This window comes from Pristiophorus japonicus, chromosome 19 (genome assembly GCF_044704955.1).
Source record: "Pristiophorus japonicus isolate sPriJap1 chromosome 19, sPriJap1.hap1, whole genome shotgun sequence".
In the NCBI taxonomy this organism is placed as follows: Eukaryota; Metazoa; Chordata; class Chondrichthyes; family Pristiophoridae; genus Pristiophorus; species Pristiophorus japonicus.
In genome coordinates, this window is record NC_091995.1 from 71606645 (window position 1) to 71624054 (window position 17410).

The following is a 17410-nucleotide window of genomic DNA, read 5'->3' on the forward strand; positions in this document are numbered from 1 at the left end:
GAGGTCTGTACACAACTCCCACTAACGTTTTTTGCCCTTTGGTGTTCTGCAGCTCTACCCATATAGATTCCACATCATCCAAGCTAATGTCCTTCCTAACTATTGCATTAATCTCCTCTTTAACCAGCAATGCTACCCCACCTCCTTTTCCTTTTATTCTATCCTTCCTGAATGTTGAATACCCCTGGATGTTGAGTTCCCAGCCCTGATCATCCTGGAGCCACGTCTCCGTAATCCCAATCACATCATATCCGTTAACATCTATTTGCACAGTTAATTCATCCACCTTATTACGGATACTCCTTGCATTAAGACACAAAGCCTTCAGGCTTGTTTTTTTAACACCCTTTGTCCTTTTAGAATTATGATGTAGTGTGGCCCTTTTTGTTTCTTGCCTTTGTTTACTCAGCCTTCCACTATTGCTTTTTACCTTTCTACCATCTGTTTCTGACTCCATATTACTTCGCCCTATCTCGCTGCATAGGTTCCCATCCCCTTGCCATATTAGTTTAAACACTCCCGAATTGCATTAGCAAATGTTACCCCTATGATATCAGTTCCAGTCCTGCCCAAGTGCAGACCGTCCCTTTTGTCCAGGTCCCACTTCCCCCAGAACTGGTTCCAATGTCCCAGGAATTTGAATCCCTCCCTCTTGCACCACTGCTCAAGCCACGTATTTATTCTAACTATCCTGCTCCCTCTACTCTGATTAACACGTGGCACTGGTAGCAATCCAGAGATTACTACCTTTGAGGTCCTACTTTTTAATTTAACTCCTAGCTCCTTAAATTCAGCTTGTAGGACCTCTTCCCGCTTCTTACCTATATCGTTGGTACCTACATGTACCACGACAACTGGCTGTTCACCCTCCCTCTCCATAATGCTCTGCAGCCACTCCGAGACATCCTTGACCCTTGCACCAGGGAGGCAACATACCATCCTGGAGTCTCGGTTGCGGCCGCAGAACTCCTATCTATTCCCCTTACAATAGAGTCCCCTATCACTATCGCTCTCCCACTCTTTTTCCCACCCTTCTGTGCAGCTGAGCCAGCCACGGTGCCATGAACTTGGCTGCTGCTGCCCTCCCCTGATGAGTCATCCTCCTCAACAGTACCCAAAGTGGTGTATCTGTTTTGCAGGGGGATGACCGCAGGGTACCCCTGCACTACCTTCCTTGCACTGCTCTTCCTGCTGGTCTTCCATTCCCTAGCTGGCTGTGGACCCTTCACCTGCGGTAAGACCAACTCGCTACACGTGCTACTCATGTCATTCTCAGCGTCGTGGATGCTCCAGAGTGAATCCACCCTCAGCTCCAACTCCGCAACGCGGTCTGTCAGGAGCTGGAGGCGGATACACTTCCCGCACACGTAGTCGTCAGGGACACCGGAAGTGTCCCTGAGTTCCCACATGGTACAGGAGGCGCATAACACGTGACCGAGCTCTCCTGTCATGACTTAACCCTTAGATTAACTTAAATTGGCAACAACAATGCTAAAGTTTACTCACTGTTATAGAAGAGAAAAAAGAAAAACTACTTACCAATCACCAGCCAATCACTTACCCCCTTGGCTGTGACGTCACCTTTCTGTTTCTTTCTACTTCTTTTTTGCCCTCTCACTGTTGCTGCACCGGCCTCTCGCTGACCCCAGACTCACGTCTCTCCACGCACCTCCCGACGCCTCTCGCGGCCTTTTGAAACGCCAAAAACGGATGGGTTCACAGGCGTTTCAATGATATTCCAGGTCTCGAACTACATGTTGAAGGGTGGAAGATGCCGGTGCGTGGATTCTTTTAACGTGGGGTGACCGTTGCACACCAGCCACCACACGGGCTTGACAGAGCTAGGTCTTGGTCCAGTGGCAAGACGACTGGAGACCAGCTCTGCTGCACGGACCTAGTGCGCACACATATCGCAGTGTGGGCTGGGCCCGTGCTGCCTCTGGGCCCTCGGCTCTTCTGGGCTCCAAACTCACGCCTCTCCTGGGCCCCGATCACATCCCTCTACGATCACTCTCCGCTCCTTCGCCCCGACCTCGCCGTTCCTGCTGTACCTGCCCTCACTGCAGTCAGCCGTCGCCCTCCTGCAGCAGCACGCACTGCTCCCTGCATCATCATCATCATCACAGGCAGTCCCTCGGAATCGAGGAGGACTTGCTTCCACTCCCAAAGTGAGTTCTTTGATGGCTGAACAGTCCGATACGAGAGCCACAGACCCTGTTACAGGTGGGACAGACATTCGTCGAGTGAAGGGGTCGGTGGGGCTGGTTTGCCGCGCGCTCCTTCCGCTGCCTGCGCCTGGCCTCTTCATGCTCTTTGCATTGAGACTCGAAGAGGTCAACGCCCTCCTGGATGCACTTTCTCCACCTCGGGCGGTCTGCGGCCAGGGTCTCCCAGGTGTCAGTGGTGATGTCGCACTTTACCAGCGAGGCTTTGAGGGTGTCCTTATAACGTTTCCGCTGACCTCCTTTGGCTCGTTTACCATGAGGGAGCTCCGCATAAAGCATTTGCTTTAGGAGTCTCGTGTCTGGCATGTGTACTATGTGGCCTGCCCAGCGAAGCTGATCGAGTGTGGTCAGTGCTTCAATACTGGGGATGTTAGCCTGGTCGAGGACACTGATGTTGGTGCGCCTGTCCTCCCAGGGGATTTTCAGGATCTTGCGGAGACATCGTTGGTGATATATCTCCAGCGACTTGAGGTGCCTTCTATACATCGTCCATGCTCAGATCCGCACAGGAGGGCGGGTATTACTGCAGCCCTGTGGACCATGAGTTTGGGGGTAAATTTGAGGGCCTGGTCTTCAAACACTCTTTTCCTCAGAAGGCCGAAGGCTGCATTGGTGCACTGGAGGCGATGCTGAATCGCCGCATCAATATCTGCCTTTGTTGATAAGAGATATGGGAAATGGTCCACGTTGTCCAGGGCCATGCCGTGGATCTTGATGATTGGAGGGCAGTGCTGTGCGGCGAGGACAGGCTGGTGGAGGACCTTTGTCTTACAGATGTTAAGCGTAAAGCCCGTGCTTTCATATGCCTCAGTGAATACATTGACTATATCCTAGAGTTCAGCCTCTGAATGTGCACAGATGCATTGCTCCCTGCTCCCTGCAGTGGTATGCCGGCCTGCAATAGTCCTCTATCAGCAGCAGGCCGGGGCCATTAGAGGGAGCGTTTCCTACACTGCAACAGTGACTATACTTCAAAAGTACTTCCTTGGCTGTAAAGCACTTCGGGGCGCCCTGAGTCGTGGTGAAAGGCGCTATATAAATAAATGCAAGTCTTTATATTGGGAAGACCGAAGCTATCATCTTTGCCCCCTCCCCCCCCCCCGCCCCGGCCACAAACTTCAGACCCTTGCCACCAATTCCAATCCTCTACCCGCCCATTGAACCAGACCCTGTGCAACCTCAGCATCCTATCCAACCCTGAGCTGAGCTAACAACCATAACCTCCTCTTTGTCCACAAAAATCATCTACTTTCACCTCCGTAACATCGCCTACCAAATCCTTGTTCGACGGGGTGGGTTTTAAGGAGGGTCTTTAAGGAGGCAAGGCCATGGGTTTTAAACAAGAGGATGTTTAAATCCTTTCATGGCCTTGCTGCTCTCTGTAACATTCTCCAACCCTACAATCTTTCGCCCCCCCCCTCGAACTCTGGTCATTGTGCACCCCCTCCTCCCTTCGTCCCACTATAGGCGGTCATGGCTTCGATCGCCTAGATCCCAAACTTTGGAATTTCTTACCTAAACCCCTCCAACTACTCCTCCTTCAAGACCCTCCTTAAAACCCATCCCTTTGAACTAGCATTTGGTCAAACCTCCTAATATAGAATCATAGGGGCCGAACTTGCCCCCTCCTTCAGCTCCGTTACCGCCTCTAAGAGTAGCGGATGGGCCTCACCGACCGGGGGCAGGTGGATGGGCCAACCCGACCGAAAATTTCCACCGGGCCAGGCATAGCGGGCACGCGCCGACCGCCTTGCAACCTGTGGCGGCCCCTATCCGCCTCCCCGCGGGAAATTGCCCCGTGGAAGGTGAGCAGCCGCCGCTCAGTGCCGCTGGCAGCTTTCCCCGGCGGGAAGCTGTGTGTGCCTGGGTGACATGTCCGCCCTTAAAGGAGACAGCGCACTGCCGCGAGCGCCATTTTACTTTAGTCCGAGGTCGGCCCGACAACGGTGGCCACGGGTTCGGCCAGGCCGCCGACAGGCAGCCAGCCCGGCAACCCCTCTTGGGTACTGGGCCACTGGCCTGGCCAAAACCCTCCCTCCCGGCGCTGATGACTTGGAGCGACACGATCCGAGGGCACTTCCGCCCCGCAGTCGACCGGACCACCGACCCGACCCCCAAAAAAACCTAACTCCTGAATATAGCTTGATACTCCGCCCCGTGGATTGGGGCAGAGAAAATTCTTCAAAAACGTTGAGTGCACCTACTCTTAGTTGGAGGGAAATTTCGGCCCCATAGAGTCTTGCAACACAGAAGGAGGCCATTCGGCCCATCGTGCCTGTGCTGGCTTTTTCAAAGAGCTGTCCAATTAGTTCCACTCTCCTGCTCTTTCCCCAAAGCCCTGCAATTTTCTGCCTTTCAAACATTTAACCAATTCTCTTTTGAATCATAACTCATTGCGTAAGAAACATTTTTCTCATCTCTACCCCACTCCCGGTTCTTTTGCCAATTACCTTAAATCTTTGGTCTGTGGTTACTGGTTCCTTCTGCCACTGGGACCAGTTTCTCCCTATTTACTCTATCAAAACACTTCATGATTTTAAACGCCTCTGTTAAATCTCCCCTTAAGCTTCCCTTCTAAGGAGAATGATCCCATCTTGTCCACGTAACTAAAGTCTCTCGTCACTGGTGCCATTCTAGTAAATCTCCTCCACACCCGCTGCAAACCCTTTCTAAAGTGTGGTGCCCAGAATTGGACACATTTCTTCCTTTGGTAGTTACACCTCTGTTTAGTGCCTTGGGGTGTTTTTCTGCAGTAACGGCGCGCTATAAATGCAAGTTGTTGTTGCAAGTGGGCGATAGCGGGAGAGTGTCCACCAGGTGGTGATTCCGATTTCCACAAACTGTGTTGTGCATTTCGGAGTGTGCTGGTTGAGGTCACTGTGAAGTAGAGAAAGACCCACCACGTGTTTTTGTTTCTGTGCTTCAATGTTGTTCAGCGTGTATTATACTTTTCAGATCCTCTGTTCTGCTCTTAAACCAAACTCTCTCTCTTACTCTTCAGGCTTTTGCTGGGAAACGAATCGCTGTCAGAGGAAAGTGGCAAAATTCTGCTTCAGCGTGGATCTACTGAGGTACCTGGAGGTAAAGTTAGTCTGCAAAATGGCAGCAACTGATTGTGAACCTTTATTGATCACTAAGCATCTAGACCTTTGCCCCTGTGTAGCCACGAGAGGAGCTGGAAACTGGGGGAGGAAACACTTGTTAAACGCCCCTCTCCTTTGCAAGTCCCGTTGCACATTTATTTTGTATTTAGTCGGGTGTGGCTCCACCAGGGCGAGAAATGTGTTGTACTTTCCTGATCAGCTGCTGATCACCATCACTACAAAAAACATTATCGCAGCATTTATCTCATTGCTGTTTGTGGGAGCTTACTGTGCTCAGATTGGCTGCCGCGTTTCCTACATTACAGCAGCAACTACGCTTCAGAAGTACTTCGTTGGCTGCAAGGCGTTTTAGGATGTCGTGAAAGGTGCTATAGAAATGGAGAAACGGCGAGAGATCGTGGCGGAGGTGCGGCAAATGAGGGTTCGGGGCCCAGAAGAGCCGAGGGCCCAGGGGCAGCACGGGCCCAGCCCACACTGCGATATGTGTGCCCACTAGGTCCGTGCAGCAGAGCAGGTCTCCAGTCGTCCTGGTTAACCCTTGCCATACAGGCCGAGCTCTGTCGAGCCCGTGTGGTGGCTGGTGTGCAACGGCCACCCCATGTTAAAAAAATCCACGCACAGGCATCTTCCACCCCCTCAACTGCAATTCAGGACTGGAACATCGGGTCCTTCACTGAAACATCTGTGAACTCTTGTGGAAGCAAGTCCTCCTCGTTCGGGGGACTGTATATGATGATGAGAAATGTAAGCTCTTTTTTCAATATCCTGCACAAGGCGAGCGGGGGGGAGGAGGAAGGCCCAGTGGAAGGACTCCGTTCCACGGCTGTGTGTTTAGCGTGGATCTTCCTGCAGCAAGGAGGAAAGAGCCGCTGTGAAGACCGAGTAAGGAACGGGGCTCGTGCTGGGTGCAGGAGTAAAGCGCGTTGACGAGGGCGTTGGAGGGTGGAAACACTAAAGAGAAAAGGCACAAAAAATGGGAGGGTGGTGTCCGGTATCGCAGTTATGTGGGGGGTAGAGAGGCGTGTTCTCCGATCATTATAAAATAAATCCAGGAGGGGCACAGAGTCTGTAAGAATTCCCACACAATGCAAAACTGCCCCCACTGCAGGACAGCTCTCACCCATCTATCAGATAGTTTTATTTTTGTTTCAAAAATATATACTTTATTCATATAAATTTTTCATGATACATTTGAAAACAGTTCAGTGCATTTGGATGCGGACAGCAATTCCATACAATACTTTTGCTAACGTTACATTTCAAGCTATGAGGAGAGACTGGATGGACTGGGCCTGTATTCACTGGAGTTTAGAAGAATGAGAGGGGATCTCATAGAAACATATAAGATTCTGACGGGACTGGACAGGTTAGATGCGAGAAGAATGTTCTCGATGTTGGTGAAGTCCAGGACCAGGGGTCACAGTCTTAGGATAAGGGGTAGGCCAGTTAGGACTGAGATGAGGAGAAACTTCTTCAATCAGAGAGTTGTTAACCTGTGGAATTCTCTACCGTTGTTGAGGCCAGTTCATTGGATATATTCAAGAGGGAGTTAGATGTGGCCCTTACGGCTAAAGGGATCAAGGGGTATGGAGAGAAAGCAGGAAAGGGGTACTGCGGTAATGATCAGTCATGATCTTATTGAATGGTGGTGCAGGCTCGAAGGGCCGAATGGCCTACACCTGCACCTATTTTCTATGTTTCTATGTTTCTACAGTTCAGTACAATCCACAAATCACGTTACATATAGCACTATACAGACGAAAGCAGTACATGGAACGGATGAGAACACATCTATCAGCTAGATTTTTTAAAAATTTCAAAATATACTTTATTCATATAAAAATTTGTACAATACATTGGAAGACAGTTCAGTACATTTGGATGCAGTCAGCAGTTCCATACAATACATTTGCTTGCTTTACATTTCAGGGTACAATTCAGTACAATCCAGGATACATTGTAATACAGTCATCAAATTACATTACATGTGGCACTATACGGTACACGGAATGGGTGAGGGTACAGTTACATTTCTTTACAACATACATTACTAAACAGAACTTGCATTATACATGGCACTGCATAGGTTTTTTCAGATCATGGTGCTCTATGTATACAAAAAGTTTACAAGTACGGCCCGAGGGGAGTTTTATACTGCTTCCAGCCACTGGGTTTACCATGGCAGAAGGGCTTTAAACTGTGGCCCTTCCCCACCGTGCCTTTGCGGCGACTGCACCAATTTTCAGTGCGTCCCTCAGCACGTAATCCTGGATCTTGGATTGCGCCAGTCTGCAACACGCAGACGTGGACATCTCCTTGCTCTGGAGAACCAGCAAATTTCGGCAAGACCAAAGAGCGTCTTTGACCGAGTTGATGGCCCTCCAGCAACAGGTGATGTCTGTCTCGGTGTGTGTCCCTGGGAACAGCCCGTAGAGCACAGAGCTGCTCGGGATGAACCTCGACAGCAACCAGACCTGCCTTGCAAAGGGGCAATCCCGAATGAGATGGATGACAGTCTCGTCCGCCCCGCAGCCGACTCGGGGGCACCGTGCCGTGCTGCTGAGACGCCGGCTGTGCATGAAGGGTCTGACGGGTAGGGCCCTCCTCACCGCCAACCAAGCTATGTCTTGGTGCTTGTGTGAAAGCTCTGGCGATGAGCCGTTCTGCCAAACAAGTTCGACAGTCTGCTCAGGGAACCACCCGACAGGGTCCACCCTCTCCTTCTTTCGTAGGGCGTCCAGGACCTTACGTGCTGACCACTGTTTTATGGCCTTGTGGTCAAAGGTTTTTTTTAAAAAACATTTCCACGAAGGACAGGTGGACAGGAATGGTGCAACTGGTGGGGGCGTTTCACGGCAGCGTGGCCAGACCCATCCTTCGCAACACCGGGGACAGGTAGAACCTCAGCACGTAGTGACACTTGGTGTTTGCGTACCGGGGGTCTGTGCACAGCTTGATGCAGCCGCACACAAAGGTGGCCCTCAGGATGAGGGCCACGTTCGGAACATCCTTTCCTCCATCCTTCTCCTGGTCCAAGCTGATTAAACAGGTGTCCACCCTCCTGTCCCGCACGTAGGCGATCGTTTCCCTGAGTAGCGCGAGGCTATCAGAGATCTTTCTGCCGGGGACAGAGCAGACTTGACCCTGTTGGCGATGACCTTTGACAGGATCTTGTAGTCCACATTGAGCAGCGAGATGGGCCGCCAGTTTTTGATTTCCTCCCTCTCCCCCTTCTGCTTGTAGATGAGGGTGATGATGCCTTTCCTCATTGATTCTGACATACTGCCGGCCAGAAGCATACCCTCGTACACTTCCAGCAGGTCTGGGCCCATCCAGTCCCACAGAGCCGAATACAACTCGACCAGTAAGCCGTCACTTCCGGGAGTTTTACTCGTCGCGAGAGACCGGACGGCCTTTGTCAGCTCGTCCAGAGTTAGCGGGTGGTCCAGACTCTCCCGCTCGCTGTGGTCTAAGACCTCCGAAATAGACGACAGGAAAGACTGGGAGGCCGCGCGGTCTGTGGGCTTGACGTCATCCACCCCGGCATAGAAGGATTTGCTGATCCTCAGCATGTCAGGCTGCGAAGATGTCATAGAACCATCTTCTTCCTTTAGGCTGGTGATCACAGAGCTTCCCCTGTGTACCTTTTGGAGGAATAAACGCGAACACGTCTCATCCTGCTCGACGGAGCGGACTCTGGAGCGGAAGATGATTTTGGAGGACTCTGAGGCAAAGAGCGAGGCTTGCTGGCCCTTCATCTCTTGGAGTTCCTCCGCGACATTGACCCCCATCGACTGCAGCAGGAGCAGGTTTTGCGTATTCTTCTGGAGTTGGGACAATTCCCTCTGTCTCCCTCTCACCTCCTGAACACCTTTGAGGATGAAGAACCTCTTGATGTTCGTCTTGATTGTTTCCCACCAGTGCATCGGGGAATCGCAGAGGGGTTTTACAGTTCTCCAACGTTTGTAATCCCTCTTGAGTCCCTCAACGTTTTCCAGGGTCAACAGTTTCACGTTGAGCTTCCATATCTCTCTGCCAACTTTCTGGTTTTCCTGTGGGCGACAGTCGGCCAGTAGGAGGCAGTGGTCAGAGAAGAACACCGGCGTGACGTCGGTGGATCTGACCTTGAGCGTGTGGGACATAAACAGGAAGTCTATTCTGGAACGGACGGACCCGTCTGGTCTCGACCAGGTGTATCTGCGCGGTGCTCCGTCTGCAGGGTTGGACGTGGCGTCCAGTTTGCTGTCGGCTCTGCTGGATCGTCCAGCCGCATCGATGATGCAGTTGAAGTCACCGCCCAGAATGACCGGTCTGGATGTCGCCAGCAGCAGTGGGAGCTACTGGAAGAGGGCCAGCCGCTCGCTTCTGAGAGGCGAGGCATACACGTTAATTAGCCTTAGAGTATCATTTTTATACAGTACATCTGCTACGAGGAGGCGGCCGCCCACCACCTCCTTAACTTCGGTGATGGTGAAGTGGCCTTCCCACAGCAGAATGCCCAGGCCGGAAGACCGGCTGTCGTTGCCTCCTGACCATATGGATGGCCCATCGTGACCACTGCTGAAGTGCGGCAGGCCACACTCCTGCTAGAACAGCAGGTCTGCCTTGACCTTGGCGAGGTACCCCAAAGTGGAAACACATCGCGTAGTCGACTTAATTCTACGCACGTTAATGGATGCAATCTTTAAACCCAATTTTTAAATTGATGATTACAATCCAAACATTACATTACAAACACGCAGTCCTTTGGCCCTGTGGCCTGTTCCCATATACATAGGTTAGCTTTAAACTTTTCTGCTGCAGCTTGGCTGAGATATGGATTGTCCTCTGCGTTGGGGATGCTTCGACCAGGGGACACCAGCAGTGTGGACGGGTGTCCTCCATGTCAACTGGGCTGCCCTCGCCTGGTGTTGGTTGTTCCTTGTGTGCATCCCCCGTGGTGTCGTCGCTCACAGCGTTCTGGAGTTAGGGTGCATCTGTCGCTTTGTCGCTCCCGGAGATCCGGAGCGGGGGTGCATCGGTGACATCACTGCTCCCGGAGTCCCGGAGCTGGACTGCGCTGGTCACATTGGCGTGTTGCCTCTTCTTCTGCTGGTGGTAGTGGAGGCTTTTGCCTCGCCCTTCGTCATCGGAACATCTTTTGCCTCTCGTGTCTGCAGGAGGCCCCTTTTCCTTAGGCTTGTGGGTCTTCTTGATGGCGAGCTGCCATTCCTGTTCCTCTTCTGTTTCCATGGACTCGGTGTCTCGGGGGGAGTTTCACTGCTGGGTGTTAGTGTCTGGCGGCTTGCCGTGACAGACTTCCCTTCCTCCTCTCGGTCAGTGTCGACTAGGGCGGTGGTTTGTTCACACGGTGTGCTGGTGGGGAGGGAGGCGAAGACATCCGCGATTTTCATGCCACAGGTTTCAAGCAGAATTTTCTTCACCAAGATGTCCCGGTGTATCGTCGTCTGTCCTTCCACTTTCTTTGCAGTCACTCGGATGGTGTTTCGGACACCCTGCTTCGCCACTCAGTTGGCCGCCGTCTGGTTTGCAGATTCCTCCTTTCGGTTTGTGTTTTGGCCGGAGCCTTCAATCTTTTGTGGTGCTAGTCCGGCACCTTGGCGGGCCTCCTGGTCCGCCCGTCGGTCGGTCAACATGCAGATTTCTTCTTCTCTACAATTGGCGCTTGGCCCGAGCCAAAAGGCCAGACTCAGCCAAACTGGAAAGACACGTTTCTCCATCTATCAGCTAGATTTTTTTTAAATTTCAAAATATACTTTATCATGTAAAAATTTGCACAATACATTGGAAGACAGTTCAGTACATTTGGATGCTGACAGCAGTTCCATTCAAAACATTTGTTTGCTTTACATTTCAAGATACAATTCAGTACAATCCATTATACATTGTAATACAGTCATCAAATTACGTTACATGTGTCATTATGGGCCCAAGTTTCCACAAGAAAAAAAACGGGCCCATAGTGACACATGTAACGTAATTTGATGACTGTATTACAAAGTGCGCCTAAAAAAATCCTCCACCTACTTGCAGGTCCTCTGGCCCTCGGCGCAGCCAGCATGAGCTGTAGGGGGGCGGAGCCAGGTCCCTGCGCTGAAAACAGTGCCGGGACCTCTGCACATGCGCGCTACAGTGGGCACACAAGTGCAGTAGCTCCAGGCGCCGAACTGTGTGGGAGGGGCCCGAAGCACGCAGCCCCTAGCCCTGGCTGAATGGCCTCACTGGGGCTGCGTGAATTAGGCTCCTCCCACGGCCAGCTCCTGCTCCCCCCCCCCCCGACCAGACCCGACACTCGCTCCCCTCCCCCCCCCCTGCTTCCCGACCAGACCCGACACCCGCTCCCCCCTGCCTCCGGACCAGACCCGACACTCGCTCCCCTCCCCCCCCCCTGCTTCCCGACCAGACCCGACACCCGCTCCCCCCTGCCTCCGGACCAGACCCGACACCTGCGCCCCCCCCCCCCCCCCCCGACTGGACCCAACCCGACCCGTGCTCCCTCCCCCCGACCCGACACCCCCCCACTGGACCCGACCCGACCCGTGCTCCCTCCCCCCGACCCGACACCCCCCCACTGAACCCGACCCGACTCCCGCTCCCGGACTGGATCCGACCTGACCTCCCCCCCTCTCTCTCTCTCTCCCTCCCCCCCTCTCTCTCTCTCTCCCTCCCCCCCCCCTCTCCCTCTCTCTCTCTCTCCCCCCCTCTCTCTCTCTCTCCCCCCACCCCCCCGACCCGAACCTACCCGACCCGACCCAACCCAATGCCACCTATCTGTAAATCTGGTGCTGGGGACGGGCCCTGCCCGAAGTCTCGGGCCGGCCCGTTCAGCCTTCGGTCCCGAAAGGTCTGTCTGAAGCACTTTCACACAGGTAGGAAGATGATTTATTTACCGTAATCTTTTCTTTGCTTATAAATATTTATTCAGGTTGGATTTATTTGTATAATATTTGTATAAGTATAAATAAGGATTTATTATAGAATTTAATGACTTCCCTTCCCCTCCCCCCCACCTCGTTCTGGACGCCTAATTTGTAACCTGCGCCTGATTTTTTAATGTGTTGAACAGGTTTTTTCAGTTCTACAAAAATCTTCACTTGCTCCATTCTACTTTAGTTTGGAGTACGTTTTCACTGTGGAAACTTTCAAATCAGGCGTCAGTGGCCGGACATGCCCCTTTTGAAGAAAAAATTCTGTTCCAAAGTAGAACTGTTCTACCTGACTAGAACTGCAGAAAAAAAAATGTGGAGAATTGCGATTTCTAAGATAGTCCGTTCTCCACCAGTTGCTCCTAAAAATCAGGCGCAAATCATGTGGAAACTTGGGCCCTATGTGTTACACGGATTAGGTGAGGGTACAGTTACATTTCTTTGCAACATACATTACTAAACAGAACGTGCATTATTCTTGGCACTACATAGGTTTTTTTCAGATCATGGTGCTCTATGTATAAAAAAAGTTTACAAGTGCAGCCCGAGGGGAGTTTTATACTGATTCTGCCCCCGGGTTTTTCGTGGCGGAAAGGCTTTAAACTGTGGCCCTTCCCCACTGTGCCTTTGCGGCGACTGCACCAATTTTAAGTGCGTCCCTCAGCACGTGATCCTGGATCTTGGATTGCGCCAGTCTGCAACACGCAGACGTGGACATCTCCTTGCTCTGGAAGACCAGCAAGTTTCGGCAAGACCAAAGTGCATCTTTGACCGAGTTGATGGCCCTCCAGCAGCAGGTGATGTCTGTCTCGGTGTGTGTCCCTGGGAACAGCCCGTAGAGCACAGAGTCCTGTGTTACGGAGCTGCTTGGGATGAACCTCGACAGCAACCACTGCATCTCTTTCCAAACCTGCCTTGCGAAGGCGCAATCCTGAAGGAGATGGGTGACAGTCTCGTCCGCCCCGCAGCTGACTCGGGGGCACCGTGCCGTGTTGCTGAGACGTCGGCTGTGCATGAACGCTCTGAGGGGTAAGGCTCTCCTCACCGCCAACCCAGCTACGTCTTGGTGCTTGTGTGAAAGCTCTGGCGATGAGACGTTCTGCCAGATGAGTTCGACAATCTGCTCAGTCCGACAGGGTCCACCCTCTCCTTTCGTAGGGCGTCCAGGACGTTACGTGCTGACCACTGTTTTATGGCCTTGTGGTCAAAGGGGTTTTTTGTGAAAAACTTTTCCACGAAGGACAGGTGGACAGGCATGGTCCAACTGGTGGGGGCGTTTCGCGGCAGCATGGCCAGACCCATCCTTCGCAACACCGGGGACAGGTAGAACCTCAGCACGTAGTGACACTTGGTGTTTGCGTACTGGGGGTCTGTGCACAGCTTGATGCAGCCGCACATAAAGGTGGCCATCAGGATGAGGGCCACGTTCGGAACATCCTTTCCTCCACTGTCCAGAGATTTGTGCATTGTGTCTCTGCGGACACGGTCCATTTTGGACCATCAGACAAAGTGGAAGACGGCCCGGGTGACTGCCGTGGCACAGGAGCGAGAGATGGGCCAGACCTGTGCCACGTGCAGCAACCCCGAGAGCACCTCACTTCTGATGACCAGGTTCTTTCCTGCCATGGAGAGGAAGCGCATCTTCCACCATCCCAGTTTTTGCTTCACTTTGGCGATACGCTCGTCCCAGTTTTTGGCGCACGCCCCGTCCGCTCCGAACCATATTCCCAACACCTTCAGGTAATCTGGTTTAACGGTGAAGGGAATAAAGGATTGGTCGGCCCAGTTGCCAAAGAGCATGGCCTTGCTCTTGCTGCGATTGACCTTCGCTCCCGAGGCCAGTTCAAACTGGTCGCAGATTGCGAGCAATCTGCGGACCGACTGCGGATCCGAGCAAAAGACGGTGACGTCGTCCACGTACAGGGAGATCTTGACGGATTTGATCCGAGTGCCAGAGGTGAGATCCTCTCTCACCCTCTAAATCCCTGGTATCATTCTGGTGAATCTGCGTTGCACCCTCTCGAAGGTCAGTATGTGTTTTCTGAAGTGCAGTGCCCAAAACTGAACACAGTTACTCCAGTACTCAGGGTGACCTGGCAGAAGCTGACTGTAAAATTAACAAGCAATCGTTCAATAAAAAGAAAGACTTGGATTTATGCAGCGCCTTTCACGACCACCGGACGTCTTAAAGCGATTTACAGCCAATGAAGTACTTTTTTTTGGAGTGTAGTCACTGTTGTAATGTGGGAAACGGGGCGGCCAATTTGTGCACAGCAAGCTCCCACAAACAGCAATGTGATAATGACCAGATAATCTGCTTTTTTGTTATGTTGATTGAGGGATAAATATTGGCCCAGGATATTGGAGATAACTCTCCTGTTGTTCTTTGAAATAGTGCCATGGGATCTTTTACATCCACCTGAGAGAGCAGACGGGGCCTCGGTTTAATGTCTCATCTGAAAGACGGCACCTCTGACAGTGCAATGCTCCCTCAGCACTGATCTGGAGTGTCAGCCTGGATTTTTCGTGCTCAAGTCCCTGGAGTGGGACTGGAACCCACAATCTTGTGACTCATAGGCAAGGGTGCAGACACTGGCAGTATTTGTAGGGACGCATTTATTTGTACTGTAAAAATGGCCACCCTTTGTCTCTGATTGGTCCCCTTAGAGGATAAGCCACACCCTGAGGTTTCTCTAGAATGTGTAACTGGAACTGCCCGGCCCAAGTTCTCAGTGACGTCGCAAATTGTAACTCGATCCACTTTGACTTCCAGAAGCCACAGAGGATAGATCTCCCCTGAAGCCACCAAGTGCCAGCTGAAGTCCTTTACTCCAGCGCAAGTGCTGCATCCTCCCAGCCGAAGTCCCTCCTGACATCAGATCAAGTGCATGGCCTTACCCCTCCCCCCCCCAACGCCACCCCGCCGCCCCCCCCCCCCCGCCATAGATGGGGCATTGTGTGAAGATTCTTAACAGGTTTATTGGGTATGAAGTGAATCGTGTTAGTGTCATGACTTCTGGCTTTCATCCACTCCCACGATGTCCCTTGTAGGGGGTTGTAAAACGTGATCCTTTTTCCCTAAGTTTCCTCCCTCCACTCCGATCCCCCCCACCCGTGTCTCTCTCTCTCCCTCCACCCCGCCCCCCCTCCCCCAGCAGTGTCTCTCCCTCTCCCTCTACCCCCCCAAGCTCTCTCTCTCCCCCACCCACGCTCTTTCCCAACGCCCCCCCCCCAGTCTCTCTAGCCCCCCCCTCCTCAGGCTCTCTCTCTCTCTCTCTCTCTCCCCGCCCCCCCCCCCCCCCCCTCCAGGCTCTCTCTCTCTAACCCCTCACCCCCCCCCCCCCCCCCCGGCTCTCTCTCCCCCCTCCACCCACTCATGCTCTCTCTCTCCCTCCCCTCCCCCCAGTCTCTCACTCTCTCTCTCTACACCCTCAGGCTCTCTCTCTCTCCCTCCCCTTCCCCCAGTCTCTCTCTCTCCCTCCCCTCCCCCCAGTCTCTCTCTCTCTAACCCCTCCCCCCCCCCACGGTTCTCTCAGCCCCTCCACCCACTCATGCTCTCTCTCTCCCTCCCCTCCCCCTAGTCTCTCTCTCTCTCTCTTTACCCCCTCAGACTCTCTCTCTCTCTCTCTCTCTCTCTCTCCCACCCCCCAGGCTCTCTCTCTCTTTCCCACCCCCCCCAGGCTCTCTTCCCACCCCTCCCTCTCGGCCGCTCACCGCTCAGGGCCACTCGGGTCAGGGGCTCAGCGGGCAACGTGGTCGGAATGGTTCAGGTTCGGGGCCGCACTTCCGGCCCGGCACTTCCGGTTCGGGCGGGAGGCATCGGGGGCGCGTCTCGGCAGACACATGCGCAGAAGGACAGAAAAACCACAGTACAAATAAATAGTCAGTCCCTATTTGTAGACACTGGTCTGTCTCTTGTGAGATTGCACACTGGGAGTCTAGACCAAGTATAGTCTTCCAAGTGAAGTGAGGTTTAGGGGCGGGGATAATTGGACTACGACACACCACAGCACACCTAATTTCATGGCCCATTTTAAAATTATACATTCTGCCCTTGCATTTTTCGATCAGTATTTATAGTAAACTAGCAATTTGTGAGGCAGAGTTGGTCAGAATATGGAAGTGTTTCTGCAGCACAGACTGGGGGGCTGGGAGATGCGAAACTGAGGCTGTGCAGCACCGCCACTGGCAAAAAGGTGTAACTACAGCGTGACACGTTTACATAGTCAATTTCCATTATAAGAATTAGGAGCAGAAGTGGACCATACGGCCCCTCGAGCCTGCTCCACCAGTCAATAAGATCACGGCTGATCATCGACCTCAACTCCACTTTCCCGCCCGATCTCCATATCCCTTGATTCCCCTAAAGTCCAAAAATTTATCAATTTTAATCTTGAATATGCTCAACAATTCTGCATTGACAGCCCTTTGAGGTAGAGAATTCCAAAGATTCACAACCCTCTGAGTGAAGACATTTTTCCTCATCTCGGTCTGAAATGGCCGACCCCTTATCCTGAGACTATGCTCCCCCCCAGTTCTAGACTGTCCAGCTAGGAGAAATAACCTCTCAGTATCTACCCTGTCAATCCCCCTCAGAATCTTGTATGTTTCAATGAGATCACCTCTCATTCTTCTAAACTCCAGAGAGTACAGGCCCGATCTACCCAATCTCTCCTCATAGAACTACCTTCTCAAGGTTTAACCCCACCGCACCCAATACCACCCACTGACGGAGCCAGCGCCCTGCTGCTGATGGTCTCTAACCAGCCTCTGGAAAGCACACAATAACTTCTGCTTTATCTGCCAGGGTTCTCTCTCTCAGCTCACTGTCTCCTCTCAGCCCGTTCCCAGCTCGAGCCGCACTCTTTTAAAATCACAGGAAGACTCAAAGGCCAAATGCTGACAACTTCAGTCAATTTCTGAAGGAATCCCGACAGCACGATCCTTTCTGCATGGGTCATAACGGTGTGATTGTTCCTAAACAGCTGTCGGGCGTGGCTCAGTGGGCAGCACACTCGCCTCTGAGCCAGAAGGTCGTGGGTTCAAGTCCCACTCCAGAGACTGGAGCACACAATGCAGGCTGACACTACAGTGCAGTGCTGAGGGAGTGCTGCACTGTTGGAGGTGCTGCCTTTTGGATGAGACGTTAAACCGA

At 52.5% G+C, this 17410-nt stretch overlaps 1 protein-coding gene across 3 annotated transcripts in view; it reads left to right on the forward strand.

Annotated features, from left to right (window-relative positions):
• serhl (serine hydrolase like) overlaps window positions 1–17410 on the forward strand; it is a 72497-nt gene that overhangs the window by 41503 nt on the left and 13584 nt on the right. For all 3 annotated transcript variants that reach the window (XM_070861569.1, XM_070861570.1, XM_070861571.1), the window contains one exon: window positions 5227–5306. In XM_070861569.1, coding sequence (XP_070717670.1) covers window positions 5227–5306 — 80 coding nt within the window. The remainder of the gene's footprint in view (window positions 1–5226; window positions 5307–17410) is intronic.